Source organism: Orycteropus afer, unplaced genomic scaffold (genome assembly GCF_000298275.1).
Source record: "Orycteropus afer afer isolate SDZICR_OR568_19922 unplaced genomic scaffold, OryAfe1.0 scaffold00132, whole genome shotgun sequence".
Taxonomy (NCBI): domain Eukaryota; kingdom Metazoa; phylum Chordata; class Mammalia; order Tubulidentata; family Orycteropodidae; genus Orycteropus; species Orycteropus afer.
In genome coordinates this window covers 7,833,724-7,861,563 of record NW_006921719.1, presented here as the reverse complement: position 1 = coordinate 7,861,563, position 27,840 = coordinate 7,833,724, and the positions used below count along the sequence as shown (strand labels likewise).

Below are 27,840 nucleotides of genomic sequence, written 5' to 3'. Positions count from 1 at the left end.
AAAAAAAAAAAAAGCTGCCTGTGAGGATTTCAGGCAGTATGAGTGCTGACCCTGGGTGAATGGCCTCGTTATAGAGGGCACTGCCCCAAGGAAGCACCCAGCCCCCAGCACCTGGCAGCCATTGGCTGATTTAAAATCATACACTGGGTGTGCCAGCTGGTGTCTCTCCCTTGTCAAAATGTATTGATGCTGCAGCTGAGCTGCTGCCCAACCCCTTGGGAGAAGACACCCCAGCAGCTTGCCCAGCCAGGACAGGGTGAGGAGCTGCAGCTGCAGGGTGGCATAAGCCTGAGAGGAGGGCTAGGGACTATGAGGGGATGGTGGCAGGGGGCCAAATCCTGGAGTGCTGGGCTGCAGCCAGTGCATGTCTGCGAGGCCTTGCTGGGCAGCCTGCCAGTCAGACCCAGGGGCGAGGAGGAGCTCGAGTCCTACCCCAAGAGGGGGTGAGTGGGACCTTTGGGTTCAAGCTCTACTGGGGTTGCTGGGAGGGTTGGGCAGGCGACCCATCTCCCACAGCAAGCAAACAAAGCAACAACTCCAGGGATAGAATTGTGGGAGCCTGAGAACCAGATCCTCCTGATGGGGAATTAGAGCAGACAGGCCAGGCTGTGGGCCCACCTAACAGGGGCCATCCATACTCAGTGACCTGGCCTACTGGCACCTGGGCAGAGGCTATACCTATGGATGATTAATGAGTATTGATTGCTTAAGAGGCTGACTGTAGCCTGGGCCAAGGACTTCACTACTACTTGTCCTGTGCCTTTGTTCCTTGCCTTTCTTTTGTTCTGAGCAGGATGAGGGAGGCAGTGGGACCTACATGTCTAATTGCTGTATGTTTTTAGCTTTGCTTTCTCTTTTTTTGTCACCTTTCTTCTTTCTCTTCATTCTCTCCCTCTTCTTTTATTTATTTATTTATCTATTTATTTATTTATTTTTTATTAGGATTTGGGTGAAGATTAACAGAGTAAATTCACTTTTCATACAGCAGTTCACATATACTTTGTCTCATGTCATTGACCAAAATTTACAATGCAGCAGCTCCCCTCCCACTTCCTCCCCATAGTTACCTCCTACCAGTGTCCATCCCTTCATACTCTTCTGCACCCTGAGAGGCCCATTGTCTGCCAACCCTGTACATGATCTTGGATACACTCTCCATTTAGACATACATAATTGTTTAGCTTGTTCACCCATCTATCCGTCCCTATACCCATGTTTGCTTTCATTGACAACTCAGTATTGTATTTGCAAAGGGGTTCATATTTGTTGTTTGTACTGCCCATGTAACTCTCTCTGTCTTTCTCATCCTCAATGCTGCCATATTGGTCACTCACATTTGGTACATTGCCCTTCTCTTCACCCAAATCAATATTTATCTCTATCTATCTAACAGCATTCCCTCCCCTTCCCTCCCACCCCTGGTAACCAACAAAGAAAATGTCCTCCAATAGATAAACCTTTCCTTAACTTTCACAATAACGGACTAATACAATATTTGTCCTTTTGTGACTGACTTATTTCGCTCAGCATAATGTCCTCCAAGTTCATCCTCTCTCCCTCTTCTTCATTTTTAAAATTTCTATTGTGATTTGGGTGAAAGAGCAAATTCATTTTCCATATAGCAGTTAATATACACTTTGTCTCATGACATTGACTGCAATTGTCCACAGTGCAACAGCTCTCTTCCCACTTCCTCCTCATACCCCATAGTTAGCTTTTCCCTGTGTCCTTCCCTCCCATGCACTCATGCCCCCTGAGCTGTCTCTCTGTGCATACATAGCCCTTCTATTCTCCCATGATTCATCTCTCCAAGGAGTATATCTGCATAATGTAAATATTCAGCTCATATGCCTGTCTTTTGATCATCTGGAAGCCATGGGAGTGGGTTCAATTCCAGACCTAAAGGGCAGCTAGGGCCCATAGTCTCAGGGGTTTTACCAGGTTCTCTCAGACCAGCAAACCTAGTCCTTTTTTTTTTTTTTTTTATGATTTTGAGTTTTGTTCCACATTATTCTCCCTCTCTCTCCAGGATCTCCTACATAGATCCCCCCCCTCCACAAGTGGTTGACAGTGGTAGCTGGGCACCATCTAGTTCTTCCAGCCTCATAGTTGTATAGGCTGAGGATCACATGGTATGCCATCTCTTGGGCTAATTCTCTCCCTCTTCTATTAAAGAAAAAACCAAATTCACTGCCATAGAGTCAACTCCAACCTATAGTGACCCCACTGGGTTTCTGAGGTGGTAAATCTTTATGGAAGTAGATTGCCCAGTCTTCCTTCGTGGAGTGGCTGGTGGGTTTGAACCACCAACTTTCTAGTTACCAGTCAAATGCCTTAGGTACTATGCCACCAGAGCTCCATTCCTTCTTCTATAGTTCCTCTCATTTTTTACTTTGTCTTCTTCCAGCTAGTTTTATAAGTGTGATTTTATTTTTTTGCCTTTCAGTGTCTTTTTTTCATGATAAACAGGTATAATGTATATTTATACATATAAAATGTACAAATCTGATATGTACAACTGGATAAATTTTAGCACTTATGTGCACTTGGGTAACCTACACCCAGATCAAGATATAGAATTTTCTATTCCCATCATCTCTAAGTTTCCTTATCTGGCTGTGAGGCTTAGCCCACTAGTCTGACTTCTATCTCCCTAGAGTAATTTTGTTTTGGCTTGTGTGTAATGTATTCCTATTCACTTTTTACCTCTCATTCTTTTGTTGTTGTCTTTCTTATAACATATATGTGTGTGTGTGCATCTGAGAGAAGGACCCTGGTGGTACAGTGGTTAAGCGCTTAGCTGCTAACTGAAAGGCTGGCGGTTTGAACCCACCCAGCTGTCTCTGCAAGAGAAAAACCTGGCAATCCGCTTCTATAAAGAAACCTCCTTTGGGCAGTTCTACTCTCTCACATACAGTCACTATGAGTTGGAGTCAACTCGACGGCACCCAACAACGTGAGAGAAAGAATCTCACAGAGAAAAGGGAGGAGGGTAATGATGGTAGGAAGGGCAAGGGCTGTGAGTGTGGATGAAGAAAGAGGCTAGACTGTATGATGACTTCATCTTGCTGGCTGGGGGCACAGAGGAATTGTTGCTTTTCTCTTCATCTCTTTTCATGTACTTTCCAAGCCACCCCCTGAGCTCTTTTTAAGCACCAACATTCTGGCTGAGAAAGACTTGCCTACGTCCAAGAGTGGCAAAGGGATGACGGAGACCTCGTTGGCTTGGGAACCACCATTTAGTCCACAGGAAGTTAGCTCAAATGAGATTTTTTTTCTGTCAGTCCTCCTCCTGTTTCTTTCTTTCTTCCTTTTTTTTTTTTTTTCTTTTCTCTCTCAGTCTAGGGAGAACAAATTAGCACACTAAAGGAAGATAGTGGGACCCACAGGGTGGAGGCTGCCTTGTTTGGTGTGGATTGGAGTACTCTTCTCCGGGTTAACAGGTCCCTCATTTTGTCAGTCCATTGGAGTCCCTGTTGGAATGCCAAGTTAGGTGATGGGGGTTTGGAAGCAGAAAGCCTGTCACTACTCTTAAAGGATTTGCTGCCCAGTTGGCTTAGCACATACATGAAGCATTTGAGCAGCAGTGAGGAGGATATAATTAACCACCAAGCAAGGGTGCCTCAGCCCCTTTTTTTTCTCCTCAGGGATGTATACAACAGTTGTGGCAACCAGGTGTTGCCAAGAGACTAGGCCAAACCAACCTCACTGCCTTTTTAGGAGCTACCTGATAGAGTGATCCATGCACAGAACAAATAGTAATTGAACATGTGCCACTGTTCTAGGTGAGAGCAGTGAGCAGAAGATAAAAGAAGGAAATGCTGTAGTGCATATCTTGATTTCAACAAAATTTACTGCAAATATTTTCATAATACAATGGATAATGTGGAGAAAGGTGGGCTGAATAGTACAGTTAGGAGCACACATAGCTAACTGCTGAGGCTATAAAGGATATCGATTGGCTTTAGCCTTGGCAGAGGTCTCCAGTGCGATGCCATTGGGCTCTGTTTTTGCCCCTGTCCAACCCAATATTTCTTTTCCCAAATGAAGAAAGAATAGTATAATAACCACCATCACCCCCAACTCTTCACCTAAGGAGCTCTGGTGGCATAGTGCCTAAGGCATTTGACTGCTAAACAGAAGGTTGGTGGTTGAAACCCAGCAGCCACACTGTGGAAGGAAGACGGGGCAATCTACTTCCGTAAAGATTTACCACCTCGGAAACCCAAAGGGAGTTGCTATGAGTTGGAATCAACTTGATGGCAGTGAGTTTGGTTTTGGTTTTAACTCTTTACCTATATTGACCAATTATTAAAATTTTGCTACAGTCATGCTTATACCCCCTCGCTCACTAAAACACACACATATACTTGTTTTTTAAATATGTATTTGGTTTTACTGAACCACAGTTAAGTTGCAGACATCACGATACTTCATTCCTAAAATATTCAGCAGGCATCTCCTAATGACAAGGACATTCCCCTACAACAATAGCATCATCACATCTAAGACAATTAACAATAATACTGTAATATTTTCTAATATCAGTCTATTCTATAGACTTTTATGTGGTGATGGGGGGCAGGAATCAATACAAAAAGTTCACACATTGCATTTGATATTATGTGTTTTTAGTCTACTACTTTAGAATAGTCCCCCTGTCTTTTTTGCCTTTTGCCACATTAACTTCTTTAAAGAGTCCAGGCTAGTGGTCTTGTTGAATGCTTCTCCTTCTGGATGTGTCTGATTGTGTCCTAATTATTAGATCTCAGTTAATCACTTTTGACAAGAGTGCTTCAAAGGTGATGGTGTTATGTACTTCTTATTGCATCACATCAGGAGGTAAATGATGTCATATTGTCCCATTACTGGTGATACTACTTTTGATTACTTTGTTAAGATGGTGGCTACCAGCTCTCTCTCATAGAGATACATTTTCTCCTCTTTAATTAGTCATCTGTGGAGTGAGACTGAGCTGTTGTTAATACCTAGTTTCCTGACAGTCTTCTTCCTAATGGTTTAAACTTCCATTGATGATGCTTGCTTGAATCTATATATTGCACAATGGGTTACAAAATGGTGATTTTCTAATTCTATCATTTCTTCTTCATTTATTAACCAGCATATATCTATAAAGAAAGACTCTCTCCTCTCCCCTGCTCTTTCTCTTTAATTTTCACTATGAACTAATGGGTTGTTTTTAATTTGATGCATTACAATCCATTACTTCATTTCTCTTTTTGGTGCTCAAATGGTCCCAAGTTTGGCCATTAAACTGGATCCTATGTCCTTTTGACATGACCCCCGTTAGTCTTTGATCACGTCCATGTTTTCTGTTCCAATAAAATGTCCAGGCTTACCTTGTACTTTCTCTGCCATTTCCTAATGAGTCCTGGTTCCTTTTACTGAACAGGAGTATTTAGACACCAAGCTCTAGGTGCTAGTTTCTGCTCACCCGATATATATATATATATTTTTTTTTTTACAAGATGAATCTTTTTATTGTCCTCATTTAACAAATCAAAAAAAAAAAAAGGGAAGTTTGGAGAGGTTCAGTAAACTGTTCATGTTTTCTTTTTTTAAATTTTTATTTATTTATTTATTTATTTATATTGTGATTTTATTGTGATTTGGGTGAAGGTTTACAGAGCAAATTCACTTTCCATACAGCAGTTCATATACAGTTTGTCTCGTGACATTGACCACAGTTTACCACAATGCAACAGCTCCCCTCCCACTTCCTCCCCACAGTTACCTCTTCCCAGTGTCCATCCCTCCATGGACTCCTGCTCCCTGAGCTGTCTCCCTGTGCATAAGCAGCTCTTCTTTCTCCCATGATTGTTCTCTCCAAGGAGTATATCTACTTGAGGTAAATGTTCAACTCATATCCCTGTCTTTTGTTTGACTGGAAACCACAGGTGTGCGTTCGATTCCAGACCCAAAGGGCAGCTAGGGGCCATAGTCTCAGTGGTTCCATCCGGCTCTATTGAACCAGCAAACTTGGTCCCCCCTTTTTTTTCCCTCCAATGATTTTGAGTTTTGTTCCACATTGTTTTCCCTCTCTATCAAGGATCTCCTACTAGATCCCCTTTCAAGTGGAAGACAGTGGTAGCCGGGCACCATCTAGTTCTTCTGGTCTCATAGTCATATAGGCTGCAGATCAGATGGTGTATCAGTCACTAGGACTAATTGTTTCCATGAATTTTGGTTTTCTTCATTCTTCTTTGTTCTGGATGAGGAGAGACCCATAGTTGCATCTAGATGGCAGCTTGCTAGCTTTTAAGATCCAGTCGCTACTTGCCAAGGCAGGAGGTGGAACAATGTTTTGTGTAGTATGTTATGCCAATTGAGCTTGATGACCCCTGCGACTATGGTCCCAAGCCCACAGGTTCAACTACTCAGTCTCTCTGGGTAGCTGTCTGTGACCAAGCAGTGACCACAACCTTGCCTCTTGTCAGCTCTACTACACACCTGGGAATTCTGATCATTCACATAAACTTGTAGGACCATTGTCTGCCAACCCTATATATGTACTTGGATACACTCCCCATTTCATAAACATACCTAATTGTTTAGCCTGTCCACCCATCTATCCATCCATATACCCATGTTTGCCTTCACTGACAACACAGTACTGTACATGCAAAAGGGTTCATATTTGTTGTCTGTACCTCCCATGTACCTCTCTATGTTTTTCTCTTCCTCAATGCTGCCATATTGGTCACTCACATTAGGTACATTGCCCTTCTCTTCACCCAAATCAATACTTATCTCTATCTATCTAACAGCGTTCCCTCCCCTCCCCTCCCAGCCCTGGTAACCAACAAAGAAAATTTCCTTCAATAGATAAACCTTTCCTTAACTTTCACAACAATGGACTAATACAATATTTGTCCTTTTATGATTGACTTATTTCACTGAGCATAATGTCCTCCAAGTTCATCCACGTTATGCGGTGTTTTGCAGATTCTACCTTATTCTTTAGGGATGCATAATATTCCATTGTGTGTATGTACCATAGTTTGGTTATCCATTCCTCAGCTGATAGACACCTAGGTTGTTTCTATCTTTTGGCTATTGTAAATAGTGCTGCGATGAACATGGGTGTGCATATATCTGTTCTTGTCATGGCTCTCACTTCTTTAGGGTATATACCTAGTAATGGAATAGCTGGGTCAAATGGTATTTCTAATTCCAACTTTCGGAGGAATTGCCATACTGCTTTCCACAATGGTTGTTCACCCGATATTTTTAATAATTTCTTGAATAAAGGGATAAAGAATGCTTATCAAATTTCGTATAGTTCAAAACTGTGAAGGAAAGCCAAATGTATGGTAATACGATCAATAGTCACAATGACCTCAATGGGAAGAAATCTGGGCCCAAACCAATAGATTTTAAAGAGATAAAAACGTAGCCCTGTGCTTAGGTTGAGAAAGTTAAGTTCATATTTTCAGGTTTGGGGAAACTCTTTATCTGGCCAAAATTGATGTAAAAGAGACCCAGCTCTTGTTAGTTGACGTGAACCTACAGTGTTCTGTGACTCTTAGGCTGCTTTTATTCATCCATTCAGCCAGTACTAAGGGCCTACCATATGCCAGGCAGTGTTCTAGAGTGTTGCGATATGTTAGTTAACAAACCCATCCAACAAAAATCCCTGTCCTGAGTCAACATTTTTGGAGGGGGAAGAAGGCAGACAATAAAGAGAAAACTCAATAAATAAAAAAAATCATTTAGTATATTAGAAGGGGATGAGTGTGTTGAAAAAAAAAAAACTCTCAAGGTAAGGAGACTATTAGGAGAAGTTCAGATTCTTAAAGAAGGTGATACTTGAGCAAAGATTTGAAGGATGTGAGGGACTCTGTCATTTGGATATTTGGTGGAAGTGTTCTAGGCAGAAAAAAGTTAGTGCAGAATCCTAAAACAAGAGAAGTACTTGGTATGTTCAAGCTATTGTAAATGTGCTGAGTGGAGTGAGCGAGAGGGAGAGTCATGGAGGTTTGAGATAGGGGAGAGTTAATACAGAGCCTTGTAGACCACTGTAAAGAGCCCTGGTGGCTCAGTGGTTATGTGCTCAGCTGCTAACTGAAAGGTTGGTGGTTTGAACGCACCAGCCACTCCACCATGGGAGAACAATGTGTCAGTCTGCTTCTGTAAGATTTACAGCCTTGGAAACCCTATAGGGCAGTTCTACTATGTCTTACAGGGTTGCTAGGAGTCAGCACTGACTTGCCAGCAATAAGTTTGGAGTAGACCACTACAAGATCTTTGGCTCTTATTTTGAGTGAACTTTTAGAGGATTTTGAGCAGAGGAGTGCCCAACCTGACATTTGTTTTAAAAGACTAACTCTGACTACCGTGTTGAACATAGATTGTAGGGGAGCAAGAGAGGAAGCAGGGAGACCAGTTAGGAGGCCCTTGCAGTAACCAGAAGAAAGAGCAAGGTAAGTGGTCAGATTGTAGGTTTGATAGTGTGTGAGGGTTACAGAAAGAGAGGAGTCAAGGTTTTTAGCCTGAGCAGTTTAAGGATGGACTTTTCATTAAATGAGATGTGGAAGGCTGTAGATGGTGCACTGTTTTGGGGGGTTGGGGGGGTCTGGAATCACTAAATTGATTTCAGGACCCACTAAACGGTTCAGTCAGCAGTATGAAATCCCTGGTCTCAGCTGAGTCAGGAGAATGGGGGTGGGTGAACCTCACCCTGTGGAAGTGGAATCCTCTGGGATTCTACTCTAGCCTTGGGGAGGCCTTTCCTTGGCTGGCCACCTGCAGGTCCTGAAGAGTCTTCCCTCCTTGGCAGTACCATTAAATCAATCCTGTTATCCCATGTAGGGAATCTTGCCCATCTCACTGGATGGTTGGCATCATGCCCACCAAACTCTAAGCACAGATGTCCCCCCAGGGTACCTAGACTAAGTGCTGAGCCTGTAGCAGATGCCCAGCCAAATTCCTGAGGTGGACTGACCTGTGCAGAAATTATACTCAGAAGCAACTAGCCCCCGTGTCAGCACGAGCTGGGCCGAGTTCATTTAGTCTTGCACAAGTGGATGCCAGGATCTTGGGAGGACATAAAAGAACAAGACCCGATCCTCACGTGGCGCACAGTGGAGAGGCACACGCGTGTCCCCAAATGAACGTGCGAACAGAGGGTTCCAGAGGCATAGTAAGGAGTCCTCCTTCGGGAGACCGTGGGAGGGTCTGAGAGGAGGCGGCAGGGAGGGGCGGAAACTGATAGTCTGTTTTCTTCTCTCCCCCGAGCTCGGGGGCAGTCTTGTTGGCTACTGATCCCCGGATTTGGTCCCTGCAGGCACACACTGAGCTGGGTGCACCAAGTTGGCGCTCCTCGCCCTTCCAGCGTCTACAAAGAAGGAAGGGGGAAGGGGCGGTTGGGCCAGGAGCCGGGCTTGGAGAGGCAGGACTAACGCCCAACTTCCTCCTCCCGCCCCTCCCTCTACTGCATTTGCGGCAAGCTGCAGCCGAGCTGGGCCGCGGGACCAGCGCTTGGCGAGGAAAGCGTAGTGTCCTTCCCGAGCCTAGGGGGCCTGGGATTGCTGTAGCCCACGTGATTCCATTTCCCACCCTCCTACCCCTAGGTCCCGAGGCAGGCGGGGCCAGCGGGGCGGTACAGGGGCCGGACTTCGGGGCGGGGCCGCCGCCTGCGAGGACCCAGTTGAGCAACCTGAGCCGAAGCCGGAGGACAGCTGCGTTCAAAGCCGACCGAGTTCGGCGCGCCGCGATGAACAAGGGGAGCTGGCCGCCCACCCGACTGGGCGAGTTACAGATCCAGCAGCCACGGTTGCTGCTGCAGGCACTACTACTGCTGCTGTTACCAACGCCTTCGACACGGGCGCTCACTCCCCGGATCAGTTTGCCGCAGGGTGAGTGACGGAGCGACCCCGCGGGGGGGCGCCGGCCGGGTCTGGGGGAGGGGTGGTCGGAGGTTGCTGTGACAAAGGAGACAGAAAGGGGGCCTGAGGTTCATTAGGACCCCTCCCCTTTTCAGAACGCTGAGAGGAGAGAGAGAAGAAGAGAGAGCTGTGGGGCCACCAGCCCCTTCCTTTCTCTTTCTAAGCAGGGAGGGGTCTCTCGTTGGTTCTGCAGCCCCTGAGGAGGGCGCCCTTTTGGCGGTGGCGGGGCTGCCGGATGCTGGCCACCCGCCGGGCCGCCTGCCCATCTGTTTGTCTTTGATGCTGACCAGAGTCCGCTGCGGTGCCGCCCCCGAAGGCGGCGCAGGTTGGAGGGGGCTGTGCCTACTGTCCCATAAACACTAGGGTTCTGGTATTCCCGGCAAGTCGCAGCAGGGCCCGGGAGGGGCGGCAGGGTTGGCGCTGGATCCTCGCTCCCCTCCCTTCCACCTATGGCTAGCCGACCCAGCCCCAAGCCCAACATGCAGAGACCCCCAATCCTGACCCTGTATTGGAACTAGGGGCAGCTCTGGGCACCAAGATTCCCAGGCCCTGAGAAGGACCCCTCTTCGGAGTTACCGGGAGTACCAGCCACTTTGGCCCGGGCTCTTGCCTGATGCTCACATCAACTTCTCTAGCCCCCTCCCTTTCCAGCCCTCCAATACATTCTCCCTGTCCCCTTTTCATCTAATTCCTTCTCCAACTCCTCCCTGTCCCCTCAGGCTTTGGAATCAGAGGGAGCTGGGTTCCAAGTCCGTTTCTACTTCTGGACAAGTTTCTTCTCCTTGAGCCCCTGCTTCCTCATCTGCAAAATGGGCACAGCCATAGGTACTTTGCAGGGCTATTTGGGATTTAATTAAACTAGGTGAATTGTGTAGGCATAATTTGTATAGGTGCCCAACACAGTTTGTTTCTCTAATCCCTTTAACTTGTTGGTTGTCATACTATATGAATTAGAATAAAGAATATATAAATTAGAGGTTACAGACTGAAACCATACCAGACTTCCTTCTTCTTATAGTATCCCCACCCTTGAAAGTATCCTATTTACAAAAGGAAAGAGTAGCAGAATAAGCAGTTAAATTATGGCAGGGCACTAGTGGCTCTCAGTAACCCTATCTCAAACATTGTAGGATGGTAGTGAGAAGATGGCCTGGGTTCAAATCCTGCTTCTGCCACTTAGTAACCATGTGACCTTGAGCATGTTACTTAACTTTTCTTGGTCTTGATTTCATCATCTGTAAAATAGAGATAATAGTAACACCTACTTCAAGTATTGTGAGGATTATGTTTTAAAAGTCCTTAGGACAGGGCTTGGTACATGGAAACTGCTCAACAAGTGTTAGCTGTTTGTTATTGTATGTGTTAAGCACAGCTTCTGCTCACCCCTTCACTCCCGCACACCCTGCATAGAGCTAGGGTGTTTCTGCCTGGGGTGGGGTGGTGATGGTTAGTTTGACCAAAGCCCCTTGGGTGTTCCAGCCTATGAAACGAAGACAAACAGATGTATCCAGACCCAAGCCTACTGCCTTGCTACTTTTTCTCTTGTGGCTCATAGACCTTCGCTCATAGACCCTCTGGGTTTTGAGAGAAGGGGAGATGAGGTGGGGACAAATGTTCTGATGGACTCCATTAAGTCGGGGAACCAAGATAGCTCATGTTGTTATGTGCCGTTGAGTCGGATCCAGTCGAGTCAGATCCGACTCACAGCAACTCAGCCTTCCTTCTGAGAAGTGGCTGGTGGGTTTGAACCTCCAGCCTTCTGGTTAGCAGTCTAATGCCTTAGGCACTACACTATAGCTCATAAGCTGTGTCAGATACAGTGGATCTTTTGCTCAACTTTGGAATTGAAGGAGCAGTTATGGGATAGGTAGAAGGTAGAACTGGGAGCTGTGAGAAGGAATGAAGAGGACCTGCTCCCTAAGAATAATTAGAATACTTAGTTGGTACCCACACAGATCCCAGTCCTGGCCCACTCCACAAATTTGAGACCCATTCCCGGGCTGCAGTACAGGCGTCTGTGCACACACCAGCAGCCTCTGCACTGGTCCCCTGGGTTCACCTATCAGGGCTGCTGCAGAAAATGACATATTCTCACTACACAAAGGAACCCAGTCAAGGGAGCTGAAATGCACTCCACCCTCTGCTCACCAAGCTGTGCATCCTAGAGAAAAAGGCCCCTTCCGCTGTGTTCTCAGGACTCATCTGCCCAGAAGGGACCCTTTTTCCAGTCCCACCAAGGCTGTGGCAGAACCCCGTACCTGGCTTGTGAGCACACATCCACAGTTTCCTGAGCTGCTCTACACTCCGGGGTGCTTGCCTCCCTGGGGATCCTCCCCACCTCTGATGCTGCTTTTGCCTCCTGTGGTTATACAGGTCCTTCTGGCTGGCTGGGAGCCCTACAGGGGAATGCCCTTGAGGCTGAACAGGCTCACCCTCGGAGTATGGCCTGAGGCGGTTTCCTGCCTTGTCCCTGGGGGCTTGTTAAATGTTCCTGGCAGTGTGCCCATCCTGAGCAGGCCCATAGTGACCAAGGGACTCTGGGCATGGGGATCTAGGACCTCTTCCTCACAGAAAAAGGATAGAGGCATGGAACTGGAGATTACATCTCTCTTTCCTGCCTCTTGCCTCCACTACTGAACTCCCACCCAAGCCTCCCAAGGGCCCAGATGCCTAGGACATTGGGCTGTCTGTGGTTTAGAACGAAATCTCTTGAGAGTTCAGTTCACTCTGCATCTGGAGTCCTTGAACAGACCCTTCATTCCTGTTGATCAGAGGTGGATTCCATAGGCCATAAAGAACAGTGCCTCACTGTGATCTCACCCAGTGGCCAATATAGGTGATTATAACTGGGACTCCAGGGTAATCTGGATAAGCAGAGGCTTTACCCAGAAAGTCACTTGTCTTTGAAAAAAATGCTTCAAAGAAGTGTTTGGAATTGTAGTTCCGTTGCATTGGAAACCACAAGATCTGGAGTTCAGGACCCAAGTCAGGGGTACTCAGGAACAAGAGTGATGCTGAGTGGAAAGAATGACCCCAGTGTGTGAGCTTGATTCAGGCTCAGTGCCTCTTGGCCAGGCCATGTGAAAAGAAACAAACCTGCTCTCTTGACTTCAAAAAAGTTTCTTGGGTCCCCTTATTTGGACAATTAAAGGTAATTAATAATCTCCCCCTGCCCCAAAGTGCCTGACTGGAAAGCTCTGGATGCAGTGTTGATGAACCAGATTAGAAATAAGTCTGTAGGCCTGCAAACTACGGTCAACACAACCCTGTTGAGCAGAGAGAGAGGGCATTGGCATGAACCAGCAGTTTGTCCTCTGACCCCCAAGCAGGCCTCCGGGGTCATGGTAATGGTGAGAAGCCCTTGGTGCAAGCTGCTTGTAAGTCTCTTCCTGGCTGGTTCCTCACCTCCCTCCTTGACATGTCTTCAGCTCTGTCCTTCTTGGCCCTTCCAAGCAGAGTGGAAAAACTACAAACTGTGGGTGCTAATAGCCCCATTTTGATGGCCAGCCTTGCCACACTTAGTAACTGCACAACCTGGGGCAAGCACCCTGCTAGCTCCCAGCCTATTTTCATGTTGGCAAAATAGGAATAATAGAAGGACCCATCTCATTAGAGTTCTGAGCAGATTACATGGAATAGTGTATGTATAGTGTTTGGCACTGAGCCTGGTACATTCTCCGTCCCCAGCAAAAGGTAGTTGTGCCTGCTCTGCTGTGGTGGGAATTCCCTGTGAGCCTTGCTCTGGGAGATCATCTTTGTCAATTGGGCATCTACAAGCTGAGCAAAAGCTGTGTGACCTTTGTTAGGGGTCACATGCCAAAACCACAAGGCCCAGTACCTTTCAAGCCAAGGCAGCACAACTCCAGGAGGCACCAGAGGTTGTATTCTCGTATAAGTGGAGTAGTGCAAACTCCACCCTTTGCCCTGGGCCGGAGACCAAACAAGCCCCCCAAGGGCTGGTTCAAGGTCATCCTCAGGGGTCCTGCTTAATTTAGGCTATTTTGAAGTCCTCTTAGCTCAGCCCTTTCAAAGTCCTCCTTTGCCCCTAGAACCTCTTCTGCTTGAGGCTGGACCACACCTCTTCCTCTTCTTGTGCTACTTCTACTCTGCCCTCCTCATAATCCATGTTCAGCTGGGTGTTGAAACGCCTGTGTACCAACCCAGGAAAGCACTAAGCTTGCAAAACCTGCCCTTTTGGGACACATCTGGATATACCTGTACATTCGTCCTCCAGGTGAGGGAGATGGAGAGGATGGCGTGGTGCCTAGAGAAAAGGCTGGACTGCTCATTTGTCCATCGTTCCTTCCTACATCTCCTTCTTGGGACTCTGCACACACACCACTGCCATGGGTGCTCAGGATGATTGCAGAGGACTGGAGAGGTTCAGGTGTGGCCCCTCCCAATGGGAAACACCAAAAAAAATCAAACTCACTGCCATCGAGTCAACCCCAACTCATAGCGACCCCTCTTTGGGTTTCCCGGGGTGGTATCTCTACAGAAGTAGATTGTTCATTCTTCTTTCCAAGGAGTGGCCGGTGGGTTTGAACTGCCAGCCTCTGGTTAGCAGTTAAATGCCTTAGGCACTATGCCACCAGAGCTCAATGGGACAAGGAGCCACAAAACATAGGTTTCCTGGGGTTCAGGGCTGTCTGGCAGATTGGCTTCCTTGGGAGGGAGGCTGCTCCCTTAAACCCAAAAAACCAAACTCACTGATGTTGAGTAGTTTCCAACTCATAGTGACCCAATAATACAGAGCAGAATTGCCCCATAGGGTTTCCAAGGCTGTAAATCTTTATAGAAGCAGAATGCTTCATCTTTATCCTGTGGAGTGGCTGGTGGGTTCTAACTGCTGACCTTTTGGTTTGCAGCCAAATATCTTAACCACTGTGCCACCAGAACTCCTCCTATTCCCTTGAGGTGTTTCTTTTCTCTAGCTAACCCCCCTTCCCCTTATCTATCCTAGGAGTGCTCTCCTGTGTACAGCTTGGCCCCACCTCATCTCCTACCATTCCTAAGGCCCAAACCTTTCCTTTGCTTCTAGGAAAGGTTGCTCTCCTCTCACAGGGCAGGAGCCAGCCCTTTAGCCCATAGGTGGCACAGCTGATGCCCTCATGTTTGTGTTCTAGCACTCAGTGCCCAGATGGTAGGAGGAAGGTAAGGGCAGCTAAAGGTATAGAGCTACTGTGAACACCAGGCTTTTAGTTATTTTGTCTTGTCTACCACATGATGTTGTTGTTGTTGTTATGTGCCATCGAGTCGACCCCGACTCATAGCGACCCCTCCTTGGGTTTCCGAGGCAGTATCACTACGGAAGTAGGATTGCCCAACCTTCATTCCGAGGAGTGGCTGGTGGGTTTGAACCGCCAGCCGTCTGGTTAGCAGGCAAGTGTCTTAGCCACTATGCTACCAGAGGTAGAATTATTTCTGTTTTACAGATGAGATAACTGAGGTTCAGAGACGTGAAGTTGAAGTATTTTGTCTAAATGATACAGCTCTGCACCCCTAAACCTGTGATCTTACTTGTTCTTTCTGTTTTATGGTGTTGGATCCATCTTGAAACCTATTTGACAGCCTGATGGGGGTTTAGTGATGTGGGGAGTCTGCAATGAGTTTTCAATGAGGATAGTAGATAGAAACCCCTCATCTTACCAGAACTCCTAGACAGAGACCAAATTCCTGAACTCACTTCTTCCTTATTGGCCTCCCATTGCTCATCTTGGGAAGAGCACCAACAGGAAGAGGGAAGAAAACCATCCATTACTCCCTGTTTGGTAGGTACTGGTGTTAGATATATATAAAGAACTCTGGTGGTACAGTTCCTAAGGCATCTGACTGCTAACCAGATGGTTGGCAGTTCGAACCCACCAGCCACTCCATGGAAGGAAGAAGGGGCAATCTACTTCCATAAAGATTTACCACCTCAGAAACTCAAGGGGGATCACTATGAGTCAGAACTGACTCTATGGCAGTGGGTTTGGTTTGGTCTCAGATAAGAAGATGATATTATTCCATCTTGTACAGATAAGGAAACCATACAGACAAGCTAACTCATATTCTCAGGGTCATGTAGCTGGAAAAGTTTGAGACCAACATTTGGGCTGTAGTTCTCTGACCTGACAGCCATTTTCTTTCCATTAGAACAGCTGCCTCCTGCTTCCCCTGTGAAATGTATGAAAGAAGCAAAATGACCCTGCTCAGCCCTTGAGTAATAGAAAGGTTAAATATTTCCATCTGGTGAAGGTGTCTGTTGAGGTCACTCCTTGGACAGGGCAAGAGATCCAGCTAGGCCGCTGTTGGCACAATCATGGTTGGCAGTTAGGCAGACCCAGTGGACTTGGTCAGGGATGCAGTGCAATCGGACAGAGGTTTGCAAACTGGGGGCAATGGGCCTGATCCAGCCTAGAGATGGATTTTATTTGGCCTCCAAGTGTGTTAGAAAATGTTTAGTGATATTTAATATAAAAATCCAGGTTTCCAGCTTTTCTAAAGACCTGGCACAGAGGCTGGGCACTATTCCAAGCAGCAGGAAGCACTCAGAGCTAAGCAGCAGCCACTTCTTCAGAGGGGGCTCCCATTTCTGAGTGGTTGTCCCCCATCCACCAGCCCTTCCCCCCCCCCTTTCATTGTGGGAATGGGTTTGTGAGTCTGGCCTGAGTTAGCCAAGGTGATGAGTATTTACCCAGGGAAAGCATGTTGCTTGTGAAAAAAAATGGTCCCGAGTAAGGGTGGGAAGGAGACAGTGGGGGCAGGGGAGACAGATAGGGCCAGTCCTGATTTTTGATGACTATAACCTGTGTGCAGAGCTTGGCACTACCACATTCTATGTTGGTTTACTCTTGCCTTCACCCCTGCAGGACCTCCCTCTCAGAGCAAGGGTCCTGTCCATCGTTTCACAACTGGTCAGTGATAAAGTCAGGATTCACATACAGGTCTGGGACTGCCTGCCCCTTACCCTTCCTGGTCCTTCTGGCTTGTGTCCTATCTCCCTACAGCACTTCCCTTCAGCTACCACGTGTCTCATCTTGGGACCCTAAGATTCCAGGACTGAACCTTCAGTGCTTTAAGGAATGGGCAAGGTGGAGGCATTGTTTCTCAGACACACTTTTGTGATCATGAAAACTCCTGGACCCCCAGCCTGCCCCCTTTGAATGTGCCCCACCCAGACTGGAAGCGCCCTAGATTGGGACTTAGAATCTGTCATTAAGGCAATCAACAAATATTTATTAAACACTTCTTTGGAACTCACCTGACCAAGTGATGCATGTATGGAATATAAATATCAGTAAGATACAGGCTTGATCCTTAAGGCAGTCTCAGTTTGTTGGAAGAGATAGGCACAGAAAACCATCATCATCATCATCAAACAATGTGGTCAGTGCACTGTGAGAGGTGTGAACAGGGATGCTGGAAACATAGAGAAGGGTCCTTGCATATTAGTTGGAGATTCAAGAAGGCTTCCTGGAGGAAGTGACACTGAGCTGAGTCTCAAAATATGAGGAGTTAGTCAAAAGGAAGGCATTCTGGGCAGAGGGGACTGCCCAAACAAAGACCTAGAGCTGAGAAATAGGACCACCGGTTGTATTTTGGTATTGCAAAGGGTGGTGAGTGAAGAACTTGGACAGTGGTATACTAGGGAGGTTGTTATACAGAGAACGACAGTCCCCAGAGACCCCTTGGCTGCAGTGTAGCACTGGACTGTAGGTAGGGGGCCAGCTGGGAGGCTGCTGTCATAATCCAGGTAAGAGAGGATGGTGGCCTGGTTCAGGACCATGGTAGCAAGACTAGTGAGGGCAATAGATTTGGGAAATACTGAGAAGGGAAACTTGGCAGAATTTGATTGTGGATTGGATGTCTGCAGGTGAGAGAGCAGGAGGAGGAAAGTGTAGCACCCAAGATTCCAGGTGGGTGAGGGTGTCACATAGAGACACAAGACCCCAAGCTGAAGAGTGAGTCTAGAAGGGGGCAGTGGTGGAAGTAGTTGTGTTGGACATGAGGGATTAGAAGAGTCCTTGGGTGGGGAGGTCTCTTGTGCAGTAGGGCCTGGCATATTGAAGGAAGGTCTACACTCTGATGAAGAGATTTGGGGTCTCCAGCATCCAGGTCATCACAGCAATGGGCATGGATATGCGAGCAAGAAGAACAAGGTTTGCCAAGGGCAAACCCCAGCGGACAAGAACATTCAGGAGACAGAATGTGGTTAATAACAGACCAGGTTCAAGTCCAATCTCTACATTCTTCCTGGCTGGTAACTGTGGGCAGGTTACTTCACCTCAGTCAGTGTTCAAATAGCTCTTTGAGAGATGAAGGCCTAGAAGGAATGTGAGGGAGACAGGAAGTGATCATTGAGATTGTTGTGGCACAGACACCTAGAGGGGACCTCAGCAAGGCAGCAAGATGGGCTGAGTCATGTGCCATGGAGGGCCGCACCCCACACCCTGGAGTGCACTGGGGTATTTCGTAGTTAGGTGATCCCTGGGACCTTGGCAGGAGCAGGCTCTACAAATGTGAGGCTGGTTGAAGCCTGAGTGAGTGGGAGGTGAGGAATGGAGATGGCACGGACCAGCTTTTGTCTTGAGGAGTGTGGCTAAGAAGGGGAGGAGACTCACTGAAGGAAGACACTGCTTTCTGAGAGTCAGAGGTTGATGACACAGGAGTTAGTCTCTGAAGAGATGGGGGGCTCAGTTTGAAGATGTTTGTGCCTGATGACCTCAGTTTCCTCAGACGAAGGGAGACATCTGTTGAGGTGAGGAAAATGGCCTCAAGAGAAAGGGGTTATTAGGAGCCTGCTAGCCCCTGAGCAGAGGGACAAAGGAGCTGACCGTGGCCCTTGGGGGATGTGGGGTAGGTGGAGGTCCAGTTCCTAAGGGGCCTAGATCCTGGATGGTGCACCAAGGGGATCTGAGAGGGGCTGGGGGCTACCTGGGGATTCTGGCTGGGGTTCTTACCTGCTTACTTGGGGCCATTGCAGCAGCTACTGGAAGGTGGCTTTCCTGAGTGTGCTACCCCAGGACCACAGATGCTCCTGGACTGGCGTCCATTGCCCTTCTTACCTCAGTCCATAGGGAGGGCTTTTGGTAGATTGTCCCCCATACCACCATCTCCCTCCCCCCAGAGTGGGATTCTGTCCTGGCACTGATCCAGCAATATAGTTTGGCCTGCTGCTCAACACTCATACAGTTCAGGGTGGCTGCCTGCCACTTCCTGCCCATCAGGCTGCCCTACCCCAACTACTTGGCAGTGGGTGGGGAGAATGATGAGGCTGGCCAGGTCCCAGTAAGCTGCCAACTGCTGCTTAGTCAGCACTCCTGCTGTGGGGGCAGTGCTCCCACTGATGGATTTGGGTCCGTGGTTCTGGTGACTTGGCATGCTGTCCCTAGGGAAGAAGTACTCCAACAGAGGTCCTTGGGGGATTTGTCCCAGGCCCAGGCCCCTCTCTGGGGGCTTTGTGGGTCAACCTGAGGAACAGGAGGGCCAGCTAGCTACCTTCCCCCACTGGGGGCACTTCCTAGCTCTGATTCCACAGGCTTGCTGGTTTCTGGCCTAATCCTGCTGGGGCCTGTGAGAATGGGGTGATAGGGCCAGGTCAGCATCTTGCACTGGTGCCGGGAGCCACAGAGTGGAGAGAAAGGCGGGGTGAGGCTATGAGTCATGGCCCTGCCACAGCTCGCTGGCTGGCCCCAGGTGGGGACTGCCCGGGGTGTGTACGGCCCTGAGCCCTATTCCCGTCTCACTCCAGAGAGCTCTCTGAGCTTCTGACTGAGTCACATAGGGAAGGGGAGAAACTCTAGGAGGGGCTGGGGGCTGAGTTGTACCCACATCACTTCCTGTTGGGAGCCAGGCCCTGGGGGTGGGGGCATGGGGCCTGCAGGTAGCTCTGACAGGCCCAACCCGACATACCCTTTTCCAAGAGGTCTGTATCCGATAGCCCAGGCCAGCTATCACCCTGCCATCCTAGAGGGTGGTCTGCTTAGCAGGGAGCACTGGCCTTGGAGAAACCACCAGCTGAGGCCTGCCTAGGTGGATAGAGACGTTTCATCCCAACTGGGAAAACCGGCCACAGCCTCAAGCAGGGCTGTTTTCTCCATTCTAGACTAACCCATGGGTAGATTGACGTGGAGGATCTCTGGCTAAGGAGTCTAAGAGACATTCTGGCAGCATAAAGCTAAGACCAATCCTGGGGTGTACCAGCACTCACAGACAATGCAGAAACACCCCCCCCAGTCACCTCTGGACAAATAACACCCAGGAGTGAACACAAGCATGGACAAGCCCTGCGGCGTGGTATACATACAGACAGACACACAGACACACACACACATGGGCAAGCTCAGGCAGGGCCCAGCCCAACATCATGTAGTCACCTTGGAGGTGACCCCAGGTACCTGGGCAGTCAGAGCTGCTCATGCAGACAGCACGTGCCTCTAACACATGCATCCCTGTTTGTGAGCGAGACCCTCGTGTGACCAGGTATCTCCCAGGCTGAGCTTATTAACTATGAGGGTGAGGGAGGCCCAGCCCCTCCAGGCAGCCTGTCCTCTGGCAGCCCTAGCTGGGCTGGATTTTCCTGCAGGGCTTTTGGGTTTTGTTTATGAACTACTCATTGACTCTGCCAGACGCCATGCAAACACCAGTGCACAAAGTTGTTTTGAGTGAAGCTCTCAGTAAATGTGGGTTATTATGTATATTATTATTTACATACATAATTTTATTTCTCCTCCTAATAACCCTATGAGGTGAGATGCTGTTATTATCCCCATTTTATAGATGAGGAAAGTGAGGCTCATAGAGGTCAGGTGACTTATGCTGTTGGCACACAGTTACTAAGTGGCGAAGGTAGGATTTGAACCTAGGTCTCTGGCTCCAATCTGTATTCTTGACCTCTGTCATATCAAGCCTTACAGTTAAGAAGTCAGCTGCACTGACCAGCCCTGGTAAAATGCACAGGCATGAAGGGATTGTGGGAGCCAAGGCCACCAAGACACTGTGACTTTGTGTCTCAGAGGCTCAGAGCGAAGAGATGAAGGGAAGAGTAGAGAGGAACCCCTCAGATGGAGGCTTGGTTTAAGGAACCTGTCACCCACTTCTCTGAGCACATTACACTTTCTGTCCCTTTGCCATTTCATTTACAGTACTCCCAGTACGGCAGGAAGATGTGCTGCAGTTCTTGAGCAGTTTTTGTATAAAGAGGGCTGGGCTGGACCAAGGACCTTGGGCCAGCCCTCCACCTTGGCTGTGCCTTGCAATTTACCACCCCTGCCTCTTCCAGGCTTAGGTGGGGCCAAGCTGCTACCTGGAACTAGAGGGTTATCTCTGACCTTTGGCAGTTTTTCTCTGGACAGATTCCAAGTGTGGCCTCTTGCCTAGACTTACAGAACCCGCCCAGGGGCAGATGCCCCCTTCTCGGCAGGCAGATAAGCACTGGCACATTTGAGCCAGCCCTTGCTTTCCAGAGACTTTGTAGGAGAGACATAAGAGATAAGGCGGGACTACACTGTTTGTCCAGGTCTCCAGGACTCCTCACAAGACTCCTGTGAGTTGTTTTTGCTGTTTTTAATTTATGTGTGCTGAAACTATGGCTCACTGAGATGATGTCTAAACTGCCCTGCAGAAGGAGCCTATGATGCAGTGCTTCTCAAAATTGGGTCCTCAGACCCGATTTCAGAATCACCAGAGGGAGCTTATAAGAGTACATGCACATTCTTGGGCCACATTCCAGACCTGCAGCATCAGAATCTCTTGGGACTGGTCCAGGGCCTGCATTTTAACATCTGGGGGTATTTTGCTACCTCCTGCAGTTTGCAAACTGTGGGTTCAGGAGGAAGGCTGCCTGGGTGGCCTCTCATCTAACCTCTTTTTTGCTTTGGGGCTTTGTATGAATTGCTTAATCTTTCTGAGCCTTGATTTCTCCTTCTGTAGACTGGGGATAACAGTACCTACCTCATAAGGTTATTATGGGATACAAAGTCCATATCTGCAAAATATTTCGCACAGCACCTGGCACAGCTGCCCACTCCCCAGAGGAGTAGGCTTGTGGCCACGGAGGATTGGGGGGGTGGGGGTCTTCCGTAGTGGTGGTTCCTTCTAGGAACAGGGCACAGTTGGCCCCCAGTAGGTTGGGGAAATTCCTGGTCCAGGAGAAGTGAAGATTAGTGTTGTGAATTCTCCTCAGGCCTCCCAGTACAATAGGCAGCAAGGGGGGCAGGGTTTGGGAATCTGAGTGAGAAAACTTGGCAGTCTAGTATGATTCTGTATTTAAGAGTTAAAGGAGAGCTCTTAACCTCTCCAATCACAGCTGCCCTATATGCTTTCAGTAGCAGTTACGGCTTTCATTCTTAGGCAGGACATTCTCCAGGGATATTCCTGAATTTTCAGGGCAGCTCTGGTTCCAATACTGTTTCTAGATGTGACAAGACTCCTAGCTTCAAAGCCACCATCCCCCATAAACTCCTGCACTGGTCCCTGTGTGTCACCACCTTTCCTCACCTGGAGACATTATAAGGAACAGTCTTGATAGCCCCGTCATCCTGTTTGCTGGAGAGATGCTGTACATCCCATTTCTCAGCAGCTTTTTAGGAAGCCCTACCAGAGGGTTTCCTTTAGCAATAGCAATCAGGATAAAAGCTTAGCTTCCCCCAGAAAGTGGTGTAGTACGTCTTGGACAATGGGGAAAAGGTAGCTTCATTTCCCTTTTCTCTTTGGCTACTGGGAGGCTCAGAGCTAAATGTGTCTATGTGAGGGAGAACCTTGTGGCCTGCTTATATGAAACTGCCCTTCCTTTCTGGTTTAGATGTTTGTTTTTTTGTTTGTTTGTTTTTTCAGATTGTATGTTTTCTTTGCTCCTGATTTAATGTTTATATTTACTACTTTCTTTTCTTTGTTTTTCCTCATCCTTGTGGAACCAGGCTGGGGGTATGTAAAAACATGCTTGACACATAAATACACATGATGCTGTATCACAACTGCTTTGTTGGCATGTTGCATTTTTTGCTTCCTCAGCTTCATGAGACTGTATTTGCTTGTGTAGTCGTAATCCACTGGTCGGTTCGGAAATATTTGAGGGTGGTCCACATGGCTGCTTTTTGTTTGGTTGGGTTTTTTCCCTCATCAGCTGTTTTAGAATTTTAAAAATAATTTCTCTCCAAACTCATTAGTTACCCAAAGCACAAACAGTACCCTACTGAATAGGTGAGTGTATTTATTTATTTATTTTTCATCTTCTTCCTTCTTTCCTTATCTCTAATTTATTTTTTGCATTATATAAGTATAACCTGCTAATGTAGAAAAATCAGAAAATGATGATAAAGTGAAAAGGAAAAACAAATTAATTACCTATAATCCCACCAAGGAAAACCACTTTTCAACTTTTTGTGAGACAGCCTTCTGGATATTTTTTCAGTGTTTGTATTTTTCCCACAAAAACCAGAATCTGACTATCCATACTTCTTTTTACAATTGTAATTTGGGTGAAAGGTGACAGAGCAATTTTGTTCTCTATTCAACGGTTCATACACATTTTGTTGTGTGACATTGGCTGCAGCCCCTACAATGTAACATCTCTCTTCCCATTTCCTCCCTGTGTTTGCCTTTTCCCTTTGTCCTTTCCTGTATATTCCTGCTCTCTGAGCTGTCTCCCTAAGCAAAGGCTGGCCTTTTGATCTCCCATGGTTGATTATTCTAAGGAGTATACCTGCCTGGTGTAATTGCTCACCTCCTAGGCCTATTGTTTGGCTGGAATTTAAGCCACAGGACTGAGTTCAATTCCAGGCTTGAAGGGTGACTAGATACCATGGGCTCAGGGGTTTACCAGTTGACTATGTGTACTATTTTATAACCTGCATTTTCATTTACTGGTAGATAATAAATGTCTTTTTTTGTTATTATATATCCTACAGCAATGAAAAATTAAAATTTTATATCAAGGATATATGCACATAGTTCATATTGCTATTTTTTTAAAAAAACAAAAAGTATAGGAGGGGTTATTGTGAAAAGCAACAGCCACACCCCAGTCGTCCTCCAGGCCCGTGCCTGGCTAGAAGGGACAATTTTTAATCATTTGGGATTCTTGCTCTATGGTGGTTTCCTCCACATATTTAAATAAAATGGTTATTTTCTTTCTTTCTTTTTTTTTTTTAATTTTATCTTGATTTGGGTGAAGATTTACAGAGTAAATTCAATTTTCATATAGCAGTTCACATATACTTTGTCTCATGTCATTGACCAAAATTTACAATGCAACAGCTCCCCTCCCACTTCCTCCCCATAGTTACCTCTTCCCAGTGTCCATCCCTCCATACTCTTCTTATTTCTTGACTTATCAAGCCACTTTTCCTTATCAACTCTGTTGTGTGCCATCAAGTCAAATCCAACTCATAGCGACCCTATATGACAGAGTAGAACTGCCCTATAGGATTTCCTGGGCTGTAATCTTTACAGGAGCATATCACTGGATCTTTACTCTTGAGGAGCTACTCATGGGTTTGAACCACCAACCTTTCAGTTAGCAGCTGATCACCTAAAGATTGTGCCACCAGGCATGCCGTGAAGTCGGATCCAATTCATAGCGACCCCTCCTTGGGTTTCCGAGATAGTAGATTGCCCAACCTTCCTTCTGAGGAGTGGCTGATGGGTTTGAACCACCAGCCTTCCGGTTAGCAGTCAAATGCCTTAGGCACTAGGCCACCAGAGCTCCTGTTACCAACTTTAGACATGACTTACTAGTTTACTGCTGTGAAAGATAAAGGTTTCCATCACTTAGGTCACCCTTCCCCAACCCTCCCAACTTAATCTGCCACTATGTTTGCTTCCTTTATGAGCTACCATTATGATTTAAAATAGACACTTAAACTTCTATTTATTGTTTCATTAACTATTGACAGTGTCTTGTGGCCCTCTTTACTCTTAGGTGAAGATATTGGAGACTCCACTTCCCTTCACCCCACCTCAACATCACAATGTCTGTCTGTTGTACTTTAAAGTTTCTAAGGTCAAGGTTGATGACATTGGCAATCTGTTTAATAACCATAAGTCTAACATGAGTGACTGGGGTGGAGCTGAAAGTTGAAGACCAGTGCCCAGTGCTTGTACTATGTCTGCTTGTGTTGATTGTGTCCACCATACGACCAAGGAGTGGGCTACACTTTCTTTCCTTCTCTTTGGTTCTAATGCCACTCAAAGGAAGATGTTAAATGTATTTTTCTTCCTTACAGTTTATACTTTGCTCAAAAACTGTCACACTGTATTTTGGTTTGCTTCATATTTTGCCCATGCCGTCAGCATTTACCAGCTGCCTTGTATTTCATTGAATGAAGTAGAGTATCATCATTCATTTTCATCCAGTCCCCTCTGGTTGGACAGTTAGGTTGTTCCCAATTTTTCATTAATATCAATGATGCTGTAATGAATATTCTTTCACATCTGTGTGCATTTGTTTCTTATATAATGATTGAAAGACCAGGAATGCCGTTTCTCCTTTAAACCTGTTCCCCTGCCTTCAGCCCCTCACTACCCCACTACTTTGCTGACCTACTTCAGTCAACTGGCCTATTCTAGAGATTGGTCTTAGAGGCTTCTCTTGGGGAGCATGGCCCCTAGGTAATGTCCATCTTCTTCTCTCCAGGCTCTGAAAAGCGACCTTTCCTCAGATTTGAAGCTGACAACATCTCCAACTACACAGCTCTTCTGCTGAGCAGGGATGGCAAGACTTTGTATGTGGGTGCCCGAGAGGCCCTCTTTGCACTGAACAGTAACCTTAGCTTCCTGCCAGGCGGGGAGTACCAGGAGGTTAGTGATGCTCCCTAGGGCTGGCTAGGGTGGGCAGAGGATGGCAGAGGAGAAGATGGGCAGGAAGTTTGACCGGGATTGTAGGATGATGCCAAAAGGAGAGGAGAGCAGCTCAGCAACCCCCCTAGTCCCCTTTGTACATTCACCTTCCCCTTTCTCATTTCCCAGCTGCTGTGGCATGCAGATACAGAGAGGAAACAGCAGTGCAGCTTCAAGGGCAAGGACCCACAGGTGAGCCAGGACTCGGCAGTGATTCTGGCTGAGGGAGGGATGGAATGGTGGACCTGGGTCCAGGATAGAGGCAGGAGGTGGAAGCAGATGTAGCCAGGTGTGGTGGAAAGGCATAGCCAGGCCCAGGTTTGAATCGCAGCCCTATACTTTTTACCTCTGTGACCTTGGTCAAGGAGATTCACCTCTCTGAGCCTTAATATCCCTACTCATAAAATGGGGGTAATAATACCTGTCTCATTGAACTTACTGTGAGGATTCAGTGAGCACCTGGCACTTTTTAAGTCCTAAATAAATGCTTAGCTTCCTGCATGGACACCGTTTGGGAGTTGTATCCTTCTGCATATAGTACCTGATATAGCAGGTCTGACAGAATCTAATTTAGCTTTGGCCAGCCAGGGTGGGGTCTGAGTTAGCTTTGATTCTTCACCATTCCCAGAAAGCTCCTGGTCCTGAATATAGCAGGTGGCAGCTAAAAGCACACTGGACTTGGGGTTAACACAGATTTGAGCCCTAACCACCCGTCTTGCCATTTCTTTATTCAACAGTGTTTATTATGCATTTACTGTGTGTCCAACACTTTTAGGCACTAGAAATATAATTGTAAGGGAAGGGGAAAAACACAAATATCAGCTCATAAAACAAAAGTGACACGTGAGCAGAGACTAGGAGGAATGGAGGGAGTTGGTCCTAGGGTACCTGAAGAAGGAACAGGATAACGTAATGGGAACCCATGAAAGCTGAACAGAGGTGTGGTATAGCCTGACCTGTGTTTTAAGAAGATCACTGGTCACTGTGACACAGAATAGACTCCATAGGGCCGAGGGAGGGAGGAGACCACTAAGGGCCAATGACGACAGTGTCTTGGACCACGTTGGTACCATATAATATTCAGAGTGAGAAATGATCAAAGTCTGGATACAAAGATGGAGCCACCAGGATTTCCTGATGGAATAGATGTGGGGGGTGAGAGAAAAGCAGAGACAAGGCTGAATGGGGCCTCAGCAAACTGAAAAGGTAGAGTTGTTATTAAGGAAAGTGGAAAGCTCCCAGGAAGAACAATTTGTGCTTGGTTGGAGATGATATGAGTTTGGGGTCAAGGTTCAGGGCTAAGTGTTTCCTCCTACTCTCAGCTGAGGCTTATCCAAGTTGTGTTAAGAGGAACCAGTGGCTTTCACTGAAGTTTTGGGACCCTCAAGGAGGCCAAGACAGCCCAAAAGGGTGAGAGGTTCTGTGCCTTTAACACCCCAGACCAAAGAGCCTTTGCAAACTACAAAACTAGCTAAGCTCTGTGGTCCTCCGTCTACCCTGCCTGTGGAAACTCCAGAATTCTCATTTGTTCCTGAGCTTGAGTGTCCCACCAGTAGGTCCCTGAAGCTGTGAGGCTTCCTCCAGCTGCAGGACTGGCCTTGGGTCTAGTGGGGAGGGCTCGGCGGTACCCCGTGGTGGCATGTTTGGGTCTGGACCCTGATGGCTTCTCTATCTCTCTCTTTCGTTCCCCATAGCGCGATTGTCAGAACTACATCAAGATTCTCCTGCCATTCAACAGCAGCCACCTATTCACTTGTGGCACAGCAGCCTTCAGCCCTGTGTGCACCTACATTGTGAGTGCTCCTCCTTAGCCCTGGGGCTCACCTGTGCTAACCTGGAAACTGACTCTTTCTGCCCCAGGGAGCTGTTTTCCAGCTCCAGCCCCTGGTGAAGGGCCCAAGGAGAGAGAGGAGGCTTATAGGAAGCGCTGAGCCCTGAGGCCTCGTCACCCTAACCCCCTTCTCCAATAGCCAGGGTCAATTTACAGGATTCTCTGTCTCATCTTGTACACCATCTTCCTCACACTCACCCCCTTGCTTCTCTCCTACGTACACCCTGTAGAGAGTGTCATTTGAGGTTGTGGATTAGAGCCCCAGCTTTGGAGTCAGAC

At 47.3% G+C, this 27,840-nt stretch overlaps 1 protein-coding gene across 1 annotated transcript in view; it reads left to right on the top strand.

The window, feature by feature from the left end:
* Positions 1-27,840, top strand: part of SEMA4B (semaphorin 4B) — a 41,191-nt gene that overhangs the window by 4,900 nt on the left and 8,451 nt on the right. Inside the window, exons 2-7 of the mRNA XM_042781559.1 lie at positions 9,594-9,878; positions 10,102-10,233; positions 15,035-15,051; positions 25,503-25,691; positions 25,860-25,922; positions 27,425-27,523. Of these exons, the coding sequence (XP_042637493.1) occupies positions 9,594-9,878; positions 10,102-10,233; positions 15,035-15,051; positions 25,503-25,691; positions 25,860-25,922; positions 27,425-27,523 (785 nt within the window). The remainder of the gene's footprint in view (positions 1-9,593; positions 9,879-10,101; positions 10,234-15,034; positions 15,052-25,502; positions 25,692-25,859; positions 25,923-27,424; positions 27,524-27,840) is intronic.